The sequence below is a fragment of the Rhamphochromis sp. 'chilingali' genome (assembly GCF_963969265.1).
Source record: "Rhamphochromis sp. 'chilingali' genome assembly, chromosome: 5".
NCBI classification, from domain to species: Eukaryota; Metazoa; Chordata; class Actinopteri; order Cichliformes; family Cichlidae; genus Rhamphochromis; species Rhamphochromis sp. 'chilingali'.
Window position 1 is genome coordinate 28,645,818 of NC_137932.1, and position 24,100 is coordinate 28,669,917.

At 42.8% G+C, this 24,100-nt stretch overlaps 2 protein-coding genes across 3 annotated transcripts in view; both read right to left on the reverse strand.

Annotated features, from left to right (window-relative positions):
- Positions 1-22,264, reverse strand: part of LOC308397513 (NACHT, LRR and PYD domains-containing protein 1a allele 5-like) — a 32,710-nt gene extending 10,446 nt beyond the window's left edge. Inside the window, exons 1-3 of the mRNA XM_080883442.1 lie at positions 22,134-22,264; positions 18,357-18,607; positions 2,957-3,316 (exon numbers count right to left, since the gene is read on the reverse strand). The gene's annotated coding sequence lies outside the window, so the exon portion shown is untranslated. The remainder of the gene's footprint in view (positions 1-2,956; positions 3,317-18,356; positions 18,608-22,133) is intronic.
- On the reverse strand, positions 4,437-7,174 carry LOC308397516 (uncharacterized protein). Of its 2 annotated transcripts, XM_080883446.1 has the most exons (4): positions 7,016-7,152; positions 5,972-6,120; positions 5,105-5,269; positions 4,447-5,027 (listed from the first exon to the last, which is right to left on the reverse strand). In XM_080883446.1, exons 2-4 carry the CDS (start codon positions 6,026-6,028, stop codon positions 4,938-4,940), a joined length of 312 nt encoding a protein of 103 aa, XP_080739572.1. In that variant the 5' UTR covers positions 6,029-6,120; positions 7,016-7,152; the 3' UTR covers positions 4,447-4,937. The 2 variants fall into 2 exon arrangements, with proteins under 2 accessions (XP_080739571.1, XP_080739572.1); XM_080883445.1 differs by lacking the exon at positions 5,972-6,120 and having other exon boundaries at positions 4,437-5,027; positions 7,016-7,174.
- Positions 22,265-24,100: the final 1,836 nt, after the last annotated feature.

Genomic DNA, 24,100 nt, shown 5'->3' on the forward strand with positions numbered 1-24,100 from the left:
CCACCCGAGGAGCTGGTACGGGTGCAGCGACAGGCAGAGGCTCAGCCAGCCTAGACACCCGAGCAGGGACCAGCTGGACCTCAGCTTCCCTCACCTGAAGCACTGAAACAGGTGCAGGGGAATGCTGGGCCTGAGCTGCCCTGGGAGCAGGAACACAATGGTGCGAAGGAGCAGGCTCAGCAAACACAGACTCTTCTAAAATGTTTTTTAACTTCCTACCACCACCACGTCTAACAGTCTTAATAGTCTCAGTCTTAGCAGTGTTCATATGATTGTTAGTCTCCAGCTCCGAGGAACGACAGCAATCACAACTCACCACCGGGAGTTGCTCCGCAGAAAAAGAGTGGTGACGGTGTGAGCGTCGCCTCCTCCGGGAAGTGGGAGGTGGCGAACTGGGCTGCGAACCCTCCAAAGGACCGGGCTGCGATGAGGAAGCAGAGAGTTTGTGAAGCTCAGAACGCGGCAGACCCAAAAACAGAGCGAAGGACTGCAGCGGAGTGAGTCTAACGTCCGGTGTCACATAATCTCTCTTCCTCCGCCGCTTAACTCTCTTGTCGGACTGGTAATCCAGGGGTGAAGGCGGAGGTGTAGCGACTGGAGAGAAGGAGCACGTGCTCAACCTGATCGCCCGAGGCATAGACACTGGCTCGGCCGTAGCCATTTGGAGGCTGCGGGGCCCTCCCAAAGCCAAACGTGACCCATAGAAGGGTGACTGGAGCTCCTGGGCATGCTCAGCTTCCTCCCTCACGATCTCCTTGAGGAAGGCAGAAACTGCGGGTCGCTGATACCACACGGAGTCTGCTGGGTCCATGTTCTGGTCGCGATCTTCTGTTAGGTGTGGCTGTGTGCAGGCAGGAATAGGACCCAAGGTGCAGACTCCGGAGACAGACGTGAACTCAAAAAGGCTTTAATTTGGTACTCAAAAATATAACATAACTGAAAAAACTCAAAACAAACTTAAACCAGAGGAATGACAGAACACACAGCTAAGAAAACGGTAGATCGCGACACAGACACTAAGAAACACAGGGCTTAAATACACAGAGGGAGCAATCAGGAAATGAGTAACAGGAGGGAAACACAGCTGGGGCAAATCAGAACTGACGAGACCAAAGAAGCGTAAACTGAACACACTGAGAAAAGACGGAGACCTTCAAAGTAAAACAGGAAACACATAACACAGACTGAACAAAGACACAGACTCACATGCAGGCACTACAGAGGGAACAGAGACGTGGGAACAGGGCAGACACAAACACTGACTGAACACGGGGATATAGGAACTTAAGATACACATAGACGCGAACTAGACAAGGGGATGCAGGTGATAGGGGAGACAGAGCAACTAAAGAAGACAGAGACCTAAGCCATAAGACAGAACTCAAAGAAACCAAAAACTAGACAGTATAAATAATATCATAAACTCAAAAACCCTGGGTCGACGACCCAGGCATCCTAACAACAGATTAAGGAGGCAGATCTTAGTTCATCCCTCTAGCCCGTGTGATATGAGACCCAGCTGAGATCTGGTGATATGTTAACTTTAAAAACTGCTTTGACAGCATCAATCCTTTCAGATTGCAGTAAGTTTGGCGCATGACCAAAATACATGAGTGTGAGCTGTTATTTGAATGCCACACTTTCTCCAGCATGAGCCGGGATTATTTAGGTTCATCTTTGATTTTTGGAGTTCTGAAAAAGCTTAATATTATAGTCCACTTAAACTCCCTCGATGTGTATGAATTTGTAGTAAAATTAGCTTCAATGCATATTACCTCTACTTACTTTAAAAAAAATAACAGTTTCTTCCTCCCAACTCTGCTTAATAGCTACAAGATTATGCTGGTTCATGGACACAAAAATGTCATATAAAGTACTTATTTTCTATCCTCCTGTCACAGCTGGTGTGACAGGCAGGATGGTGTGTTTAGAGGTGTGGTGCAAAGCACAGGAATGGGAGAAAAATGAAGTATAACAAAAAGTGAGCCTTTATTTGGGCTAATGTCAAAACAAAAACATGGCAAACTAGAGAAAAAATAAAAATAAAACATGAAAAATGTGCCATGAACATGGCCTGCAGAGGAACATGAAAAACTATAACGTGAGATAATCAGAACATGAACAGGAGCTGGAGGGAAAACCTGAGACATGAAGAGCCGAGACTCACAGAAGCATGTAGCGAGACAAACAGATGACCCGAGACTGAACAGAGGAAGACAGAGGACTTAAATACACAGAAGGGTAATGAGGGAAGTAGAAAAACCTGGGGAAACACAGCTGACACAAATGAACATGACACCACAGGGGAAGCAAAACTAAACACACTGAACATGGAAACACAAACCTGCCAATTAGGACATTGAACATACAGACATGAAATACCTGAGGAGACACGGAACACAGGGAGACACTAAAGCAGTGGCATAACTCAAAGTAAAACACAGGACAAGACAGATTATACAGAGCACAGAAAAAGACTCATAAATCAGTAGACATAGAAGAAACGAAAACTAGAATAAAAAGTCACAGCTGCGGGGGTAAGTGTTTCTTGCACATATTCTATTGCCTTTACAGGTCTTGGAACTCTTTATCTTCATCTCCATTTTTAATATGGAGCCTCGCCGGGTACAGTCACTCAAGTTAGTATTCATGGACCCAGATTACTCTGCAAGGCTCCTCACTACAGTAGCCATATTGCTCTGACTATCCATCAAGCAGTGCAGCTTCATAGCTTACCAAAGATGTGCTAAAACATTTTTGACCGATTTTTGAGCACTGTGTACCACATAAAATCGGTTCGAGGTCAGTAAGCACAACGGGTATTCATACATAAGGCGCACTGGATTATATGGTGCACTGTCGATTTTTGTGAAAATGTAACAACTTTAGGTCCATCTTATAGTGCACAAAAATACTGTACATCATGTCTGTTTTAAGACGTGCAATGTGTATTGACCTGAGAGTTTCCAGTTTACAGTGTGGACTTGCCAGACCAGCAGACAGAAACTTTATTCCTGAATCCTGTAGGTCGTTGTTACTCAGGTTCAGCTCTCTCAGGCTGCAGGACTCCGTGTCAAGAGCCGAGGACAAAGCTTGACAGCTTCTCTCTGAGAGGTTACACCCACCCAGCCTAAATTGCAAATGAAAATGTTCAGGGGGTTTTTCAATTCCATATCTAAACAGTTAAAGCAACAATGTTGAGGTGTGTCTCTACACACTTACAGAGATTTGTTGGAAGTTTTTACCCATGGCAACAACCTCAGAAAAGTCTTCTCTGAAGCAGTGTGTTTCTTCAGGTCAAACACCTCCAGGTCTTCTGAAAATAAGAGTTGATCCTAGATCTATTCAATTCAATTTTATTTATGTAGCGCCAAATCACAACGAATGTCGCCTCAAGGCGCTTTATATTGTACAGTAGATACAGAGAAAAGCCCAACAATAATATGACCCCCTATGAGCAAGCACTTTGGCGACAGTGGGAAGGAAAAATGGTAAATGGCTTGTATTTGTATAGCACTTTACTAGTCCCTAAGGACCCCAAAGAGCTTTACATATCCAGTCATCCACCCATTCACACACACATTCACACACTGGTGATGGCAAGCTACATACACAGCCACCCTGGGGCGCACTGACAGAGGTGAGGCTGCCGGACACTGGCGCCACCGGGCACTCAGACCACCACCAGTAGGCAATGGGTGAAGTGTCTTGCCCAAGGACCAACGACCGAGACTGTCGGAGCCAGGGCTCGAACCGGCAACCTTCCAATTACAAGGCGAACTCCCAACTCTTTAGCCACGATCGCCCCAAACTCCCTTTTAACAGGAAGAAACCTCCGGCAGAACCAGGCTCAGGGAGGGGTGGCCATCTGCTGCGACCGGTTGGGGTGAGAGAAGGAAAACAGGACAAAGACATGCTGTGGAAGAGAGACAGAGATTAATAACAGATATGATTCAATGCAGAGAGGTAACACATAGTGAGCGAGAAAGGTGACTGGAAAGGAAAAACTCAATGCATCATGCACTCAGAAAAATAAAGGTGCCAACTGGAACCAAAAGTGGTTCTTTAGACTGATGCCATAGAAGAACCTTTTTTGGTGCCACAAAGAACCTTTCAAACAATGGTTCTTTGAAGAACCATTTCTTTCAGTGGTTCATTGAAGAACCTTTAAAGGTGCCCCAAAGAACCATCAAGAAATGGTTCTTTGGGGCACCTTTAATGGTTTTTCAAAGAACCTTTTTAAAAATGGTTCTTTAAAGAACCATTTTTAAAAAGGTCCTTCAAATGGTTCTTTAAAATAACCATTTTAAAGAACCTTTTTTGAGTGGTTCTTTAAAAAACCATTTTAAATCTTTCAAAATAAAATGCATCATAAATTGAATTTGAGTAGGGCAAAATAAATACGAGCACAGCATAGACATATATTAATGGTTTATTGTCATTTTGTAGTATACCAAAAGACAAAAAGGCATTTTAACCCTCAGCACAACATCACTACTAATACATGTCACATATTAGTGTTTTAAACAGTAATAATTAAATATATTTGCTATACTATAAATAAATATATATAAATACTATAGCTACAGATAACACAACAAATAATACATGTATTGTTTAATTAATAAAACATCAGAAAGTGATAAAACACATTAGAAATAGCAATAGCTTCATAACAGACCAATAAATCAACACATTTTCATCAGCAGATGTTTGCATGTTCAGTAAAAATATTTCAACAAGTTTATGATTAAAATGATCAATGAACTTTAGCATTACACCATGTAATGTACGTTTCATGTTGTACTCATGGTCCTTTGTTAGTCCAGTTTAGGACAATGTCTCTGACGTATGTATCATATCAAACATATGTCATATCAAAACAAGCCCACACCTGCAGTTGTTTCAGTTTTTCACTGGTGTTTCCTGTCAGCTGGTCAACCTCTCAGGCGGACATCCATATCAGCCAACCAAACGACAAGCTCCTCCCTTTGTGCTTCAAATCCCTCCCACTCTGAGACAAGGAGCTGAAAGAGAGAGAAAAGAGTCAATTATAAAGAAGAGAGAAAAGTGAAACCCTCCTCAGAAGGTCTGACTCGCATACCTGCAGTTGACCTGTGATGGACTCCAGTTTGGCGTTCACGTCATCCCTCGCCGATGCCAGCAGCCGAGTCTGCAGGGTGCCCTGGAAGAGCTGAGTTAATGTTCGACTCCTCCTGGTCAGGCTCTCCAGCTGGATGAGCCGAGGTCTCCCCTCTCGCCGCTGCCTCTGAACACAGAAACACAAACTGCATCTGAAGCAGGAGGTGCAGATTTTTTTGCTATTCTTTTCTAAATCCAGGCTAGATCACGTGGAGGTATTTGGAAAACTTTTTTGGCCAGTGGACGACTGTTGTCTTGCAGAAAGTCAAACCAAACATATGCGATACACAATCAATTCACAAGAACACATTATAAAAAAATAAGTCCAGTTCTTGCCTGATTTCAACTGAATTCTGCATCAAAACAGGGTGACAGAAGTAAAACGAGAGCACAAAGCCTCACTTTGTACAAGCCTGCTATTACAGTTCTCCTCTATGCAGACGACTTTCCTGTTTTCAAGGCACAACTTGGATCTGCTGTACGAATCTTATGGATACACACTAAATGAAACAATAGTGTGCATGACTCCAGATTCTGATCCCTCATCCTAATATGGTCCCAACATAGCAACAGCAATAAAGCAGATGCTGAGGCTAAAAAAATACAAAGTCCATAAACCAATGGCTGACGTGGGTTTTATCATAAGGGTGATAAATATACAGATTTCAGTCTGTCTTAGAGATTTGATGTTCATTTACCTGCAGATGCACTATACGTGCCTGCTCTATGGTTTTTCACAACATTTTGCACATCACTATTTAATACAGGAAGTACGTGAACTAAAACAAGTCATCTTTCTTTGTGAGAGGACCATATTAATGAAACAAACCTCAATGACATCATAGGGATCCCTAAAGATGCTCCTGCTGCTTCTCTTCCTCCTCATCCTAAGCTTCCTTCTCCTTGTCCTCGCCTTCCATCCAATTGTAATTCAACCTAATTGTGTTTCTCCCCCTCCTCTTCCTCATTTTGTTGGAGCTGTGAACACAATTAATGTGAATCTGGATTAATTTGTGCAAACAAGAAAAATCTACAGCTTTTTGGTCAGAGGTGCTCTTGTGATTTAAGCCGGGTAGAGTAGATTTATGTGTTGATGCTACCTGCTTCAGCTCTGGCTGCTGAGTGATATTTACACCCTGGCTGGATTACAAACTTTAACCATGTGCTGAACTTTGGCCCAGCGTTGATACCTCTTGTTAGTATAACGACCTCTTCTTAGCTTGTATGTATGATGGTGGATAAATGAAATATACAAAAAAATTAACTATATTACAAAAGAACATCTTGGAAACATCAAATGACCGGAGCATAACTTGTCAACTAGTCCGAAACTAAGTTATGCAGGAACAGTCAAAGACACACCTTCTCATGTCACATTTCTATATAATTCGATTAGACAATAAAGAGTTATCTAATCTAATTATTCATTCAAAACACTTATGCATAGCTGCATTTTATACAGCTCATACAGAATTCAAAGTACAGGTTCATGTGAGTATTTAATGTACGGCTCAGATCTACAGAATTTCAGAGTTTCTAGAGCAGACACAGAGCTCACAACAGGCTTCAGGCGCCATTTTAGTGACTTTAACAATATATTAAATTTTAATTTCGGTCTAGCTGACATTAGGTTATGTACGCAGCACGCAATTGAACCACATATTTTAGAAGCCAAAGGTTCAAATTAGCTGGGAGCAGCTTCACTTAATTATAACAGTGGTTTTGTTAGGAAAACAGTTGGATACTAAATTGCGCTGACCTCAACGGCTAACGTATCTAGCTAATCGCTACTGTTAGCACAACATTAACAGCAAGCTACAATGACGAGTAACAAAAACAAAACAGTAATAAGGTTTTAATGAAAATGTTTTACCTTTTCTAACAGTCCCAGAATCCACAGCTTCAAAGTCCAGCAGGTACTGAAGACTGTTATCCGTTTCGCTGTCACCGTCCGTGAGGTTTTTTTTCCCGAAAGGTCAAGGCCCGCCGCTCTCACACTCTGTCTGCGCATGCGCATCCCAACGACGGACCCCTCCGTCCGCTCCCGGGAGGTTATAGTATGACGTGTTCTGACGTCACTCTCTCTCCCTGTCATTTATTTGGCTCGAAACACATATCAACAAATTGCTCAGTGATGAACAACTACTCAGATCATTTACCTAAGCAGTGCGCTTTGTCAAAACGAAGTGTGTGTTCATTACACTGACATTCTGTTCTGCAATTGTTATTTACTTGTATTTTATAATTTGACTTTACATACTGCTGGGTGGTTTGTAAAGTTTACAATAACTAGTATTATCATTATACTATATTTTCAAAAATATATAATAATCTCAAAAGTAATGCCTTGGAGTAGAAAATAGTAATGCTTTATTAAAATTTAAAACTAAAGTACAGTACTTGAATGTGTGTATTGTGTCTACTGTTTACAAATATTTCTAACTTTTATTTGAATATTCAGTTTCCTACCATCTTCTCTTAAAGGGTAATTGCCAGGTATCCCGCCCTCCCCCTTCGCACACACATGCACACAAAGAAAACACACAGTATAATTCACAGCCTCATTATAGTGAATAAATATTTATGCTATTTACACCATCAAACTTAGATTGCTAAGGATGAAGAACCTTTTGTTCTTTAAAGAACCATTTGTAATAGCTGAAGAACCATCCACAAAATAAAAAGGTTCTTTGACGTATGATGGTTCTTTAAAGAACCATGAAGACATCTGAAGAACCATTTAAGAACCATAATTTTTCTGAGTGTGGGAATCCCCGGCAGCCTACGTCTATTGCAACATAACTAAGGGAGGATTCAGGGTCACCCCTAACTATATGCTTTAGCAAAAAGGAAAGTTTTAAGCCTGATATTGAAAGTAGGGATAGTGTCTGTCTCCCGAATACAAACTGGAAGCTGGTTCCACAGAAGAGAGGCCTGAAAACTGAAGGCTCTCCCTCCCATTCTAATTTTAAATACTCAAGGTTCTTCAAGGTTCTTCAAGGTTCTTTATTATTTGTCACATGCATAGTTATACAAGTATAACACACAGTGAAATGTAGCCTGACACGCTCCTCGACATGTGCAAAAATTGGGGGGGGGGTGTAGAGGAAGAACATTATATATATATATATATATATATATATATATATATATATATATATATATATATATATATATATATATATATATATATACACACATATAGTATATACACTGGGTGAATGTGCAGTAGTAGCAGCAAGCAGGTGAATTCTGTACATTAATATGAATAGATATCTGACTATTTTACAGGATAGACAATATAAACATATTTAAAATTAAAGGAATTGAAATGTACATTGTTCCTTGGTTTAGTGTCTGGAAGATTCCTGTCTCAGTCAATTATAGATGATGTGAGCGGGCGGGTGTGTGTGTTTAGGGCACGGATGGCTTGGGGATAGAAGCTCCTCTTGAGTCTCTCTGTCCTTGCCCGGAAGATGCGGAACCTTCTACCAGATTGCAGAAGTTGGAACAGTTTGTTGCCAGGATGGGACGGGTCCTTCAGTATCTGTGCCGCTCTAGTCCGGCATCTCCTGGTGTAGGTGTCCTGAAGCGGGGGGAGAGCAATCCTGCAGCAGCGTTCTGCTGTACGGATCACTCTCTGGAGAGCTTTTTGGTCCTTCACACAGCTGTTCCCGAACCACGATGTCATGTTCTGTGTGAGGATGCTCTCCACAGCGCCTGTATAGAAAATCCTGAGGATCTTTGGAGAGACCCTGAACTTCCTCAGTTGTCGTAGGTGGTACAGGCGCTGCCTAGCCTTTTTGGTCTGGACCTGAATGTGGGCAGCCCATGTCAGATCTGAGGAGATGTGGACACCAAGATACTTGAAGGACTGCACCCTCTCCACTGGAGCTCCATTGATGATGATGGGCTTGTAGTCTCTGTGCTGACCCCTTCTGAAGTCCACCACCAGCTCCTTGGTCTTGCTGACGTTCAGCTGGAGGTGGTTGTCCTGGCACCACGATGCCAGATTCTTCACTTCATCCATGTAGGCCGCCTCATCGTTGTTGGAGATGGCACCCAACACCACTGTGTCGTCAGCAAACTTCACAATGGTGTTGGAGCCATGGGTGGCCACACAGTCTGAAGTGTAGAGGGAGTAGAGCAGTGGCGAGAGGACACATCCCTGAGGTGCTCCTGTGTTGATGGTGATGCTGTTGGAGAAGCACCTGCCCATCCTCACCACCTGAGTTCTGCCAGTGAGGAAGTCCAACACCCATGCACACAGACGGCTGTTAAGTCCCAGATCCCTCAGCTTTGTGAACAGTCTGCTGGGCACTATTGTGTTAAACGCTGAACTGTAATCAACAAACAGCATTCGCACATAGTTACCCTGTTTCTTGTCCACGTGGCTGAGAGTGGTGTGTAGGACGTGGGCGATGGCATCCTCTGTGGATCTGTTGGATCTGTAGGCGAACTGCAGCGGATCTGTGGTGTCTGGGATGGCGGAGGAGATGATGTTCTTCAGCAGCCTCTCAAACACCTTCATTACTACCGAGGTCAGTGCAACTGGCCGGTAATCGTTCAGGGATGAGGGTTTGCTGTTCTTGGGCACAGGGATGATGGTGGATCTTTTGAAGCATGTGGGGACCACAGACTTCGCCAGGGACTCGTTGAAGATGTAAGTGAACACACCTGCTAGCTGGTCAGCACAGCAGCGCAGCAGACGGCCGGTGATGCCGTCTGGCCCCGCCGCTTTCCTTGTGTTCACTCTCCTCAGTGCCACTCGGACGTCATGCTCCGCGATGCTGGTCACCGGTCTCTCACTGATGACGTCACTGTCCTCGGTAGTCAGGCGGTAGATAGCATTAGCCGCCTGGCTAACCTCGAAACGGGCGTAGAACCGATTCAGCTCGTTGGTGAATGCAGAGTCGGCGTTGATCGGCGCAGTGTCCCTGGCTTTGTAGTCCGTAATGGTGCGTAGTCCGTGCCACATACTCCGTGTGTCGCCCTGGTGGAAGCAGGACTCCACACGTTCCCGGTACCTGCGTTTGGCATCTCTCACCGTGCGCCGCACGCCGTATGAGGCCGCTTTGTAGGCGCTCATATCGCCAGTGGCGAGACCCGCGTTGTAGGAGGCGGTCCTGGCGTTTACTGCAGTGCGGATCGATCTGTCCATCCACGGTTTCTGGTTTGGGAATGTGGTGACTCTCGCAGTGGGGATAATCTCCTCTGCTAGCATATTGACGAAGCATACTGCTACTTCCGTAAACTTGTTGATGTTGACTGCGCATGCTCTGAACATGTCCCAGTCTACGTCGTTGAGTGCGTCCTGTAGCGTAGCTTCTGATTGGGCAGTCCACCGTTTTACTTCCTTCGTGGTCACGTCTTCCCTCCGTATGCTTTGTTTATACTGGGGAATGAGGAAGATGGCGTTGTGGTCAGACTTCCCAAAAGCCGGGTGTGAGACAGCTTTGTAGCCCTGCTTGTATGGCGTGTAGCAGTGATCCAAAATCCGATCCCCTCTCGTTGGACACGAGACATGCTGGTAAAAGTTTGGCATGACTTGTCTGAGGTTCGCTTTGTTAAAGTCTCCTGCTACAATGAGGGCTGCGCCCGGGTCCTTGTTTTGAAGCGAGCTCAGCACATCATGTAATTCGGACAAAGCCATACCTGTGTCCGCTTGGGGTGGGATGTAGACCGCCGTGGCGATGACTGAGGTGAACTCACGGGGCAGATAGAAAGGGCGGCACTTAATGCTCAGGAACTCCAGATGTGGCGAGCAGCCGCTGGAGAGAGTAGAAATGCTCCTGGCATCACACCACTTTCTGTTTACCATGAAACACACTCCTCCACCTTTGGTTTTGTTCGACTCTGCCATTCTGTCCGCGCGGAGCACAAAGAATGAATCCGACGGAGTTACGGCCTGGTCCGGCACGGTGGGGGACAGCCATGTCTCCGTGAAGCACAGAATGTTGCAGTCCCTCATGTCACGTTGGAAGGTGACCCTTGCTCTTAGGTCATCGAGCTTGTTCTCCATGGATAGTACATTGGCCAGTAGGATACTGGGCAGTGGTGCGCGATGCGCCTGCTGTCTCAGTCTGTTCCTAATACCAGCGCGTTTTCCCCGGCGCTTCTTTGTTCTGCGCCTCGGATGAGCGGCCCGTCCTTTGTTGTTCTCCGCGCCGCGTAGAATCTCTGGCGGCCAGGAAAGGTCAGGTTTAAAAGTGTCCAAGATTAGATGTGCAACCTTGGCACCGATGTTTACAAGTGATCCGCTGTCGTATACTATAAGACTAGAGGATTTTGGGATGTAAACCAGAGCAAAAAATAAGTAAAAAACAAGAAAAGTGGATAGTCGGAGCGGAGCGGTCAGGAAGGCGTCTGGACGTGGCCGCGCCATCTTTTTTTTTTTTTTTACTCTAGGAACAACAAGTAGGCCTGCAGTGCGAGAGTGAAGCGCTCTAATAGGGTGATATGGTACTACAAGGTCATTAAGATAAGATGGGGCCTGATTATTTCAGACCTTGTATGTGAGGAGCATGATTTTAAATTCAGTTCTGGCTTTAACAGGAAGCGATTGAAGGGAAGCCAAAACAGGAGAAATATGCTCGCTCTTTCAAGTCCCTGTCAGTACTCTTGCTGCAGCATTTTGGATTAACTGAAGGCTTTTCAGCAAGATTTTTGGACATCCTCATAATAACAAATTGCAGTAGTCCAGCCTGGAAGTAATAAATGCATGAACTAGTTTTTCAGCATCACTCTGAGACAGGATATTTCTAACTTTAGAGATGTTGCGCAAATGGAAGAAAGCAGTCTTACATATTTGTTTAATATGTGCGTTGAAGAACATATCCTGATCAAAAATGACTCCAAGGTTCCTCACAGCGTTACTGGAGGCCAAAGTAATGGCATCCAGAGTAAGAATCTGGTTAGATACCATATTTCTAAGATTTTCAGGGCCAAGTACAATAACCTCAGTTTTATCTGAATTAACAAGAAAGTTGGCGGCCATCAAGGTCTTAATGTCTTTAAGACATTCCTGCAGTTTAACTAATTGGTGTGTGTTATCTGGCTTCATGGATAGATAGAGCTGGGTGTCATCTGCATAGTAGTGAAAATGTATGCTATGTCTTCCAGTGATACTGCCTAAGGTAAGCATGTATAATGTAAACAGAATTGGTCCTAGCACCAAACCCTGTGGAACACCATAATTGACCTTAGTGGGTGAAGAGGACTCTCCATTTACATGTACACTGTAAAATATAATATTGTGTTTAATTAAAAATATTAAATAGGCTGAACTCAGTTTTTATCAATTTGTTATTAGAACTAGATTTAAATAAGTTACCAGTACTTTTTATGCAAAAACACTATAAACTCAATTTATTTGAGTTGTCTTAACTTAGAAAAACTAAGTAAGATGGAAGTTTTGCTTCTCAGGGCGGAAGGATGAAAGATGTGTTTTGAAAATGCCATGTCACTACCGTCCTCCTCCCTCGCGGATCAGTCTGCATGTTCATGGTGGCAGTATTTGTTATGGAATATGTTGATTAAACCTGGAAAAGCGTCAGCTCAAGATATTATTATTGTCATTGCTGTGGATCTTTACCTGATACACTGACTTGGTGAGTAAATGTTTACTCTTATTCAAACTGATTTTGTGGCTTCTCTTACTTTAGCACCAGGTTTATAATCTTGCTAGCTAGTTAGTGTTAGTGTTTGTTTTGTGCCCAAATCATTTTGCACATCATTAGAATGAAAGTTATTGGCCATGCTTGCATAGCCCTTTTTAAAATTATGCTTTCATGACATTATTGTGTGTTGGGTGGTAGTCATGGCTATCCAGACTGACAATTGGGACATTGAATGTCACCTCTCCGGTGGGGAGGCAGCCTGAGATTGTCCAAATTGGAGTCTGTTTTATACCAAATGCAGAAAAAAATGTTTTAAGAAAGCAAATGGCCTGTATTTATATAGCGCTTTACTAGTCCCTAAGGACCCCAAAGCGCTTTACATATCCAGTCATCCACCCATTCACACACAGGTGATGGCAGCTACATTGTAGCCACAGCCACCCTGGGGCACACTGACAGAGGCGAGGCTGCCGGACACTGGCGCCACCGGGCCCTCTGACCACCACCAGTAGGCAACGGGTGAAGTGTCTTGCCCAAGGACACAACAACCGAGACTGTCCAAGCCGGGGCTCGAACCGGCAACCTTCCAATTACAAGGCGAACTCCCAACTCTTGAGCCACAATCGCCCCAAAAGCAATTAAGTTCATGTTCCAAAAAATATGATTGTTTGCTTGCAGGACAACAGGAGAGATGAGTCCTCCGTCACTGATGGTGTGGTCAGTGAAGATGGTCGCCTGCAGGTTCAAGCTCATTGCATCTCCAACCCACATCCACTGCCACTATACTTAAGGGAAGTTAAAGACTTTCTTCTGCACCTACATTTGGATCACCTCGATCCATGATAGTCATTCAGGCAGTAATGCCTGGACTGGAAACAAGCCATCCTTAAAATATTACAACATTGCAGCTCCTGTGTTGGAATGCAAAACAAATGTGTTGTTTAAATTAGAGACTGCACTTGTGACAGAACAACAAATATTTTATTTTGATTATATAAGTAATGTAAGTACAAAACAAACTTGTGGTAGGTCTAAACTTATTTTCAATAATTGCATCTGAGACTTTGTTTCATTGTAAGATTATAACAGTGATGACAATATAATTGTTTGTTGTTCAGGAGAACAGTGTCCAGTATGTTGGCTGTTATACTTTCTTGTGTTTGAAAATAAAAGTTGGGCTCATTTTAACATCATTACAAAAAGTGTTGTTAATTATTTTTAATCATATTCAGGTTACCACAAATTGTTTTTTCATTTAGTTGAACTTGAAATGTTTGTCAGTAGGTAAACAATTAGTATTGTACAGTCAGAAATATCAAGTTATTCTTAATACTGCAGACTTGCAATGTATAAGTTGTCCTAATAGTCATCTTAAGTAAGCTTTACTTAGTTTTTTTGAGGCAACGAGTTTCCTTAATTTTTTTGAGTTCTGGGAACTAACAAGGCTGTACAGTGTACAAATTGGAGTCTATTAGATAGATATGATACAAACCACTGCAGCACAGTACCTGTAATACCTACAGCATGTTCTAATCACTCTAATAGGATATTATGGTCGACAGTATCGAACGCTGCACTGAGGTCTAGCAGGACAAGCACAGAGATGAGTCCACTGTCAGAGGCCATAAGAAGATCATTTGTAACCTTCACTAAAGCTGTTTCTGTGCTGTGATGAGCTCTGAAACCTGACTGAAACCCTTCAAATAAGCCATTCCTCTGCAGATGATCTGTTAGCTGTTTGACAACTACTCTTTCAAGGATTTTTGATATGAAAGGAAGGTTGGAGATTGGCCTATAATTAGCTAAGACTGCTGGGTCTACAGATGGCTTTTTGAGTAAAGGTTTAACTACAGCCACCTTGAAGGCCTGTGGTACATAGCCGATTATTAGAGATAGGTTGATCATATTTAAGATTGGCGCATTAATTAATGGCAGGACTTCTTTGAGCAGTTTTGTAGGAATGGGGTCTAAAAGACACGTTGATGGTTTGGAGGAAGTAATTATTGAAGTTAACTCAGAAAGATCAATTGGAGAAAAAGAGTCTAACTTAACATCAATGGTACTAAAAGTAGCTGTAGATAATATTAATGTGGGAGGATTATTGGTAATGTTTTCTCTAATGGCTAAAATTTTATTTGTGAAGAAGTTCATGAAGTCATTACTAGTTAATGTTAAAGGGCTGGTTGGTTCGATAGAGCTCTGACTTTTTGTCAGCCTGGCTACAGTGCTGAAGAGAAACCTAAGGTTGTTCTTATTTTCTTCAATCAGTGATGAATAGTAAGATGTTCTGGCTTTGTGGAGGGCTTTCTTATAAAGCAATAAACTATTTCTCCAGGCTAAATGATGATCCTCTAAATTTGTGAAACACCATTTCCTCTCCAGCTTACGAGTCATCTGCTTTAGGCTACGTGTTTGAGAATTATACCACGGAGTCAGGTACTTCTGATTTGAGGCCTTAGTTTTCACAGGAGCTACAGTATCCAGAGTCGTACGTAGTGAGGAGGTAAAATTATTAACAAGATAATCGACCTCTGATGGGGTAGTGGTCAGATAGCTGCTTTGCTCTATGAGCATTGAAGATGATAACAGTGGGTGGATTATATTCTTAAACTTAGTTACAGCGCTTTCAGAAAGACATCTACTGTGATAAAGTCTGCTCCCCACCGCTGTGTAATCAATTATTGTAAATGTAAATGTTATCAGGAAATGATCAGACAGGAGAGGGTTTTCAGGAAACACTGTTAAATGTTCAGTTTCTATGCCATATGTTAAAACAAGATCTAGACTGTGATTAAAGTGGTGGGTGGGTTCTTTTACATTTTGAGAGAAGCCAATTGAGTCTAATAACAGATTAAATGCCATGTTGAGGCTGTTATTTTTAGCATCTACATGAATGTTAAAATCACCCACAATAATTATTTTATCTGAGCTGAGCACTAAATTAGATAAAAAGTCTGAGAAATCAGAGAGAAACTCTGTGTAAGGCCCAGGTGGACGATAGATGATAACAAGTAAAACTGGTTTCTGATTTTTCCAGCAGGGGTGGACAAGGCTAAGCGTCAGGCTTTCAAATGAATTAAAAGTCTGTCTTGGTCTTTCGTTAATTAATAGGCTGGTGTGAAAAATTGCTGCCACACCGCCCCCTCGGCCTGTGCTTCGAGATTTCTGGTAGTTAGAATGACTCGGGGGTGTTGATTCATTTAAATTAACATAATCATCCTGCTGCAACCAGGTTTCTGTAAGGCAGGAGTAAATCGATTTGTTGATCAATTATTAAGTCATGTACTAACAGAGACTTGGAGGAGAGAGACCTAATATTTAATAATCCACATTTCACTGTTTTACTCTTTGGTTAAGATGTGGATACTGTGTTGTTCCTTCTTTGTGATTTTTTATGTTTAAGTTGTTTGTTGCTGGTTTTTAGTTTGTTTTTTGTCTGTTTGGGAGCTGACACAGTCTCAATGGAGATGGGTTTTGGGGGGGGGGGGGGGGGGGGGGTAGCAGGAGGAGAGAAGCTGCAGAGAGGCGTGTCAGACTGCAACTCTGCTTCCTGGTCCCAACTCTGGATAGTCATATTTTGGGGGGATTTAATACATTTGTCCATATTTCTAGAAATGAGAGCTGCTCCATCCAAAGTGGGATGGATGCCGTCTCTCCTAACAAGACCAGGTTTCCTCCAGAAGGTTTGCCAATTATCCATGAAGCCCACATCGTTTCTTGAACACCACTCAGACAGCCAGCAATTTAAGGAGAACATGCGGCTAAACATGTCACTCCTGGTCTTATTGGGGACCGACCAGAGAAAACTACAGAGTCCGACATTGTTTTGGCAAACAGATCTTTATACAAAGTCTTTTTCAAACATGCTGTGGTAGCTTTCTTCCTGATCCTAGTTGTGCCTGATTTCTCCCTTTCACTTGGAATCAACCCTAGATCTTTTCTGTATAATCTGGAATGGAACAGACCTTAGCTGACCTTGAATCAGTTTGTCAGACATTTCCAGTTGGTTTTGAACCTCTGAAAAATGGGGGAACCTTGGAAAACCTTGAATCAGAGCTGGAAGCCTGTCACAGATTGATTTGATTTAAAGTCCACAGTAATGGTGTCCAAATTCTTATGGACCTAACATTAGCAGCTGAAGCAAGTGATTACATTTTGTCTAGTAGTTCCTGTTTTGTCTTTATCTCACTATGATTGCATTTTCTATCTTCTCTTTGCTATCACCTACCAAAGTTGGCAGAAGCAGAAGGATGCCCCTCCCTGATTCTGGTTCTGTTAGAGGTATCTCCTAGTTCAAAGGGAGTATTTCCTTTCCACTGTCACCAAGTGCTGCTCATTGGAATGGTCTCTTTAATACTGTTGCTCTTTGCCTTATAATGTAAAGCACCTTGAAATAACTTTTACTAAACTGTTCTATAAAACTGAACTGATTTGACATGAAAGTGCATTGTGAATTGACCTCTAGATGAAATTGTGTATGTTCTTCATCTTTTTACAAATACTTGTAATTACTTGTTTATTTTTGTCCCACTCACACTGGCAATAAAAAGATAATACAATCAAAGAAATTCAAACCAGAAATTCACAACATAGTAATCATTCTTTGCACAAATAGCCCTAAGCTACAAAACACACTGGAACAAGTCTACCTCTGATAAGATGAGTAGAAGTATGCCCCCCAACTTTATCTTGGAAACATCAAATACTGTTCCCCCCAGTCTGTGAATTATTCACCCTCAGGTACACACCAGATTTACCTTTTGTCACGTAACGCTATGTGGCAGGCATGATTTATCCCAAACGCAGGACTCAAAATGCAACAGGATACACTCCAAGAGGCAGCTTTATTTTGGCTGTGAACATGCTATGTTCATTATAAATAAGAAAACATGGAAACTGGAAACTAGAAACTAAGAACTAAGAACCGAAAAACAAGGAACCTAAGAACAGACTCTGAAATAACCTGGGTAACTCAGCTTTATCCCAACAGTTTTTTTTTTTTCAAAACAATCACTTTGTGTCCTTCACCAATTTAGTCTTGACATTTAAAATTATAACCCAACATAACATTTAATTTGTGAAAATCAAGACTTTTTTTAAAAAGCAAAACAGGAAAAAACAACACTCTAACAACACTCTAAAGACAGAAGGGGTTATCATACAACGCAAAGATCATAAAATCCAGGATCCATCCACCCTGCTCACTCCAGATCAGGCCTGACAGGAAGCTGCAGCTTGTCCAACACAAAAACACAACGTAAGACAAGTAAACCCAGTGCACCGTGGAACACAGAAAAGTCCCTTTATGCAGTTTACTCTTTCTTCACACACACACATTTTATTTTATTTTGTGGACCTCCTCATCACCACCATGTCACCATCACAGTATCTCCAGTTGTTCCATACTTTAAAGTATTTGAGCAGTAGAATAAAAAGCAGAAGCTAATGGTCCTCACACCTCACTAGGTATCCTTCTCTTCCCCTGTTCTTCCCTTCTCCACAGTGGAAGAAAGTGAAGTGTGTTTAAATCCTTTCAGCAGAATAAATCTGAGGCTCTTATGTCCACATGCACCTTCTTCTCCTCCACTGACTTACCTTTATTCATCTTGAGCTTCTTTGTGATCAGATTGGTCACTGTCACAGCATCATTCAAAGCATATTTCTGGACTATCAGATCCACCGTTTCCGTCCTGCTCAAAGTCTCCAGGCCCATCTTCCTGATGGCCGGGAAATCTCCCAGTAACTCCGGATCCTGGAGATAGCACTGGAATGAATTCAGCTCCTCATCTCTCAAATCCTGTAGCACCTCCAGCAGCTGGTGCTTCACCCGCATCTCCATGTCTGACCTGTGGAAACATCAGAGCTCACCTGTGACTGTCAGAGAGCTCATGGGGTTTCAGACCAGCATAACTGTGCACACAACACAACACAAATTCCTCCTACCCGTGACATCAGTCTTTATAATTCCTTCCCATTTCACCTGGGCTCCTCAGTTGTAAGAGCTTGGTTTTATTCTACATCGTACTCTTTAACTTAGGACCATTTACAGTGGGATGCAAAAGTTTGGGCAACCTTGTTAATAGTCATTATTTTCCTGTATAAATCGTTGGTTGTTACAATAAAAAATGTCAGTTAGATATATCATATAGGAGACACACACAGTGATATTTGAGAAGTAAAATGAAGTTTATTGGATTTACAGAAAGTGTGCAATAATTGTTTAAACAAAATCAGGCAGGTGCAAAGATTTGGGCACTGTTGTCATTTTATTGATTCCAAAACCTTTAGAACTAATTATTGGAACTCAAATTGGCTTGGTAAGCTCAGTGACCCCTGACCTACATACACAGGTGAATCCAATAATGAGAAAGAGTATTTAAGGGGGTCAATTGTAACTTTCCTGCCTCTTTTAATTTTCTCTGAAGTGTAGCAACATGGGGGTCTCAAGACAACTCTCAAATGACTTGAAGACAAAGATTGTTCACCATCATGGTTTAGGGGAAGGATACAGAAAGCTGTCTCAGAGATTTAAGCTGTCTGTTTCCACAGTTAGGAACATATTGAGAAAATGGAAGACCACAGGCTCAGTTCAAGTTAAGGCTCGAAGTGGCAGACGAACAAAAATCTCAGATAGACAGAAGTGACGAATGGTGAGAACAGTCAGAGTCAACCATCAGACCAACACCAAAGACCTAAAACATCATCTTGCAGAAGATGGAGTCACTGTGCATCGTTCAACCATCCGGCGCACTTTACACAAGGAGATGCTGTATATGAGAGTGATGTAGAGGAAGCCTTTTCTCCGCCCACAGCACAAACAGAGCCGCTAAGGCACATTTGGACAAGCCAGCTTCATTCTGGAATAAGGTGCTGTGGACTGATGAAACTAAAACTGAGTTATTTGGGCATAACAAGGGGCGTTATGCATGGAGGAAAAAGAACACAGCATTCCAAGAAAAACACCTGCTAGCTACAGTAAAATATGGTGATGGTTCCATCATGCTGTGGGGCTGTGTGGCCAGTGCAGGGAGTGGGAATCTTGTCAAAGTTGAGGGACACATGGATTCCACTCAGTATCAGCAGATTCTGGATACCAATGTCCTGGAATCAGTAACAAAGCTGAAGCTGCGCCGGGGCTGGATCATTCAATAAGACAACGACCCAAAACACTGCTCAAAATCCACTAAGGCATTCATGCAGAGGAACAAGTACAACGTTCTGGAATGGCCATATCAGTCCCCAGACCTGAATATTATTGAAAATCTGTGGTGTGAGTTAAAGACAGCTGTCCATGCTCGGAAGCCATCAAAACTGAATGAACTAGAGATGTTTTGTAAAGAGGAATGGTCCAAAATACCTTCAACCACAATCCAGACTCTCATTGGAACCTACAAGAGGCTGTAATTTCTGCAAAAGGCGGATCTACTAAATATTGATTTCATTTCTTTTTTAGTGGTGCCCAAATTTATGCACCTGCCTGATTTTGTTTAAACAATTATTGCACACTTTCTGTAAATCCAATAAACATCATTTCACTTCTCAAATATCACTATGTGTGTCTCCTATATGATATATTTAACTGACATTTTTTATTGTAACAACCAACAATTTATACAGGAAAATAATGACAAGGTTGCCCAAACTTTTGCATCCCACTGTAATTTAGCAAACTTCAGCTTATTTTTATTTGTTTTCAGATAAAGACTTTGTGTTTTCTCTCCTTCATATTTATATTTGAATTCTGCGAAAGTAATTTCCCCTCCCTGGATCAATTAAATGTTGTGATTTTACAAACACACTGTTCACAGAACATGCCAGTTTCCAGCAGTGCCCCCTTGTGTTTAAGAGGAAAAATCATGAATCATATGCACCGAACGACAGTTGAGAGTACCCAGCCTTCTTGGAGTCCCTGGGTGGGATGCTTGAGGGTGGGTCCACCTGGGGATTCTGTTGTTTTACTGGGAGACTTCAAAGCTCATGTAGGTAACAACAGTGAGAGGAGGGGAGTGGCTGGGAGGAGATCTGCCAGATCTGAACCCAAGTGTTGTTCTGTTACTGGACTTCTGTGCAAATGACAGTTTGTCCATAACAAACACCATGTTCGAACATAAGGGCGTCCATAAGTGCACGTGACACCAGAACACTCTAGGCCGCAGGTCAATGATCTACCTGCCCTACCCTCACCTAGGGTCACAGCTACAGATGTTGACCAAAAGAACGAAATCGCAGATACAAGCAGGGAAAATCAGCTTTCTCCAAAGGGTGGCTGGCTTCTCCCTTAGAGATAGGGTGAAATGTTTATCCATCCAGGAAGGGCTCAGAGTAGAGCCGCTGCTCCTCCACATCGAAAGGAGCCAGTTGATGTGGTTCAGGCATCTGACTAGGATTCCTTCTGGGCGCCTCCTGGGTGAGGTGTTCCTGGCATGTCCCACCTGGAGCCCCCCGGGGCAGACCCAGGACATGCTACAGAGATTATATCTCTTGGCTGTCCTAGGAACCCCTTGATGTTTCCCCGGACAAGCTAGAGGAGGTAGCCGGGAAGAGGGAGGTCTGGGCTCCTCTGCTTAGGCTGCTGCCCCGTGACGCAACCCCAGATAAACGGAAGAAGATGGATGGATCGACTGAGAACAACAAAGCTGCAGAAAGAACCTGTCGTTATGCAAACGAGCAGTTTATGATAAATTAATTTACACCAACACAGCCATAAAGACGACACGTACAGCTCACACACTCAAAAACAGCCGATCGACTCACACTGTAAATCATTCTGTATTCACACGGATTCAAAACCTCTGATGCTCTGTGCAGCCAAGGCTTCATGAACTGTGACATCAGACACCTGCTGCAGGTGAGCAGATAAGCATCCAGTCTCACACAGAGACACACACACAGACAGTCACACACACACTCGTTTCTCGTATCATGTGATGGTACGTCACAGCGCACATGTCTGAGTTTTCCATGCATGTGCGACGCGGGTAACAGTTACCGGTTACAAAAAACAGACGTGCCAGTGCTGCGCGTGGTATGTGAGCGGCCCATAACTGACTGAAGCGACCGCTGCTGTGTCACGTGCGTAAACGCGCCACTCTATTAACCTGAGGGCATGCAGCTACAGGGGTTAAACATCTGCACTGCGCAGTCTCCGTGTGTTCCTGTGGGGAAGGCTCGACCCCGCTGAGTCACCCTACCGCTTGACCCTGACCAGCTGGCAAACCAGAAGTGAACATCTGCCTGTAAGCGGAACAGCAGCAGCACAGCTCTCTCTCTCTCTCTCTCTCTCTCACACACACACACACATGCACACTCCTACACACACACACATGCACACACCTACACACACACGCACACACGCACACACACACGGCTCACCTCTGTTGACAGTCCGGAAAACTCGGACCGGGGTTGCAAGTTAGACGGTCTTCTCCTGACTTCCGGTTTAAAAGGTTTAAGCCAATCAGAAGCTCCAGATGTTTGCCACACCCAGGAAACGTTTAGCAGCCTTTCAGTCACTCCCCCCCCCCCCCCCCCCACACACACACACACACACACACACGCACACATGAAACACTTTCACTTTGTTTCCAGATGCTTCTTCATCATCTGCCTGTGCAGACTCCCTTCCTTCGTGCCAGATGTGATCCATACCGCCTAAAGTGATGTCATGAGGTAGTAAATATTAGAGTTGAATGTCTGGAGACCGGTCGAGACCATTTTTACGTGGTCTTGGCCTTTTCTTGGTCTCGACGGACTTTGGTCTTGGTCTTCTCTTGGTCTTGCTGTCTCGGTCTTGCTTTCTCAGATCGACATTGGCTATATCGCAATTCAGGGTCTGCAGTACGCAGCCTTAACTGTCCTCAAGGACCACGTACTCAAAGACCGCTAAGGCCGGAAGTGCGAGGCTTGTGAAATGGGACGGTCTAGCCTTCGTCGCGCTGCCCAGGTTGCCTAGCAACCATGATACTAACAGCTGGAAACGTTTCATACAGCTTTGTTTGACAGAAATGAAGGAGAACATATTTTTGTTCATTTGTTTCTACATGAGCTTTGTATGATTTGATAAGTATCTGAAGCTGAGACCACAGGACTGTAAAAACATGATTTTTGGGCTTCATTTCTGTACTGAACAGTCATTTTAAGATTAGTTGGTAAATAACAATTAGCTAATGTTATTCATGAGACTAAAGTCATCTCACTTTGGTAATGCAAATATAATATGGCCAATATTATAGTTATTATATTAATCATTATTAGTTATTACAGCAGTGAGTTTGAACTCTGTGTCAACTTGAATCTTTACTGAGCTTCAGTAAAGATTCAAGTTGGAGTTATTTATATTTGCTGTCACCTTAAATCTTCACTCAAAGACAAGTATCTTTGACAGTGTATATATAGGTGTATTATATATAAGAGACAAATATTGTTTTTAATATGTTGGTGTTAAGTTGAAATATTAAATGTTTGTCATTTTTATGTTTACCATTTGTACATAGTTTTAAAGAATTCTTTCTGTCCTCCCCTCCCCAGATCCTTAAGATTCTGGGAGGGGGGCGGTAGTGTTTTTATCACAGGAACACCCTTGTTTGAAGTTGGCAAACTTCCTCCCCTTTGTATGGCTTCACTGTGTTATCTAGGGTGAACCATCTAGGGTGTGGGGGAGACTACCCTCTTTATGACCAAGGATGTTCCTCCACACACACACACACACACACACACACACACACACACACACACACACACACACACACACACACACACACACACTTACTTAAATACAGAAGTTCACACATCTTTGTAAACTGTGTCTCAATAAAAATTCGTGGTGGACACAGGCCTCCCTTGCGCAGGTGTTTGATCGAGTGACTGTCTTGTTTTCTTCATGATGAATAAGTCTCTAGAATTAGCGGGGCTTGTGGAAACACAGACACAACATTTATTTGGTCCTTCGGAGCCGGGTGTTGTGCCAAAAAGTGATTGTCTGCCAAAAACTGATTTCCAATGTTTCCGTGTATTTTTTATGTGTAATATCTTTACGTATGTTCGTAAATAGACTGCGGTGAACAGGGTTTACAAAGGGGTTATATATAGAATTTAAAAATTATCAGTTTTTCAAGTATCTTCACAACTCTGTGTTATTGTACTTACATTATAACCAATCCGGTCCTTTATCCCTACTTAAAATATTTTTACAGAACTATTGTAATATTTGCTGCCATTTCTGCTGTCCTCTTGGCCAGCTTACTCTTACAAAAGACATTTTTAATGTTAATGAGATTGTTTTTAACTGCAAAAATAAAGGTTATATAAAAGTCACTGCCAAAAACTGATTGTGGCTTCTA

Excerpts from the sequence above, each read along its gene's own strand:
- LOC308397516 (XM_080883445.1), bottom strand. The coding sequence starts at position 7,159 with ATGCGCATGCGCAGACAGAGTGTGAGAGCGGCGGGCCTTGACCTTTCG. Across the intron at positions 5,270-7,015 it reads TTCTGGGACTGTTAGAAAAG|AGGCAGCGGCGAGAGGGGAG; the intron begins GTAAAACATTTT and ends TTCTGTGTTCAG. Across the intron at positions 5,028-5,104 it reads CCATCACAGGTCAACTGCAG|CTCCTTGTCTCAGAGTGGGA; the intron begins GTATGCGAGTCA and ends TCTCTCTTTCAG.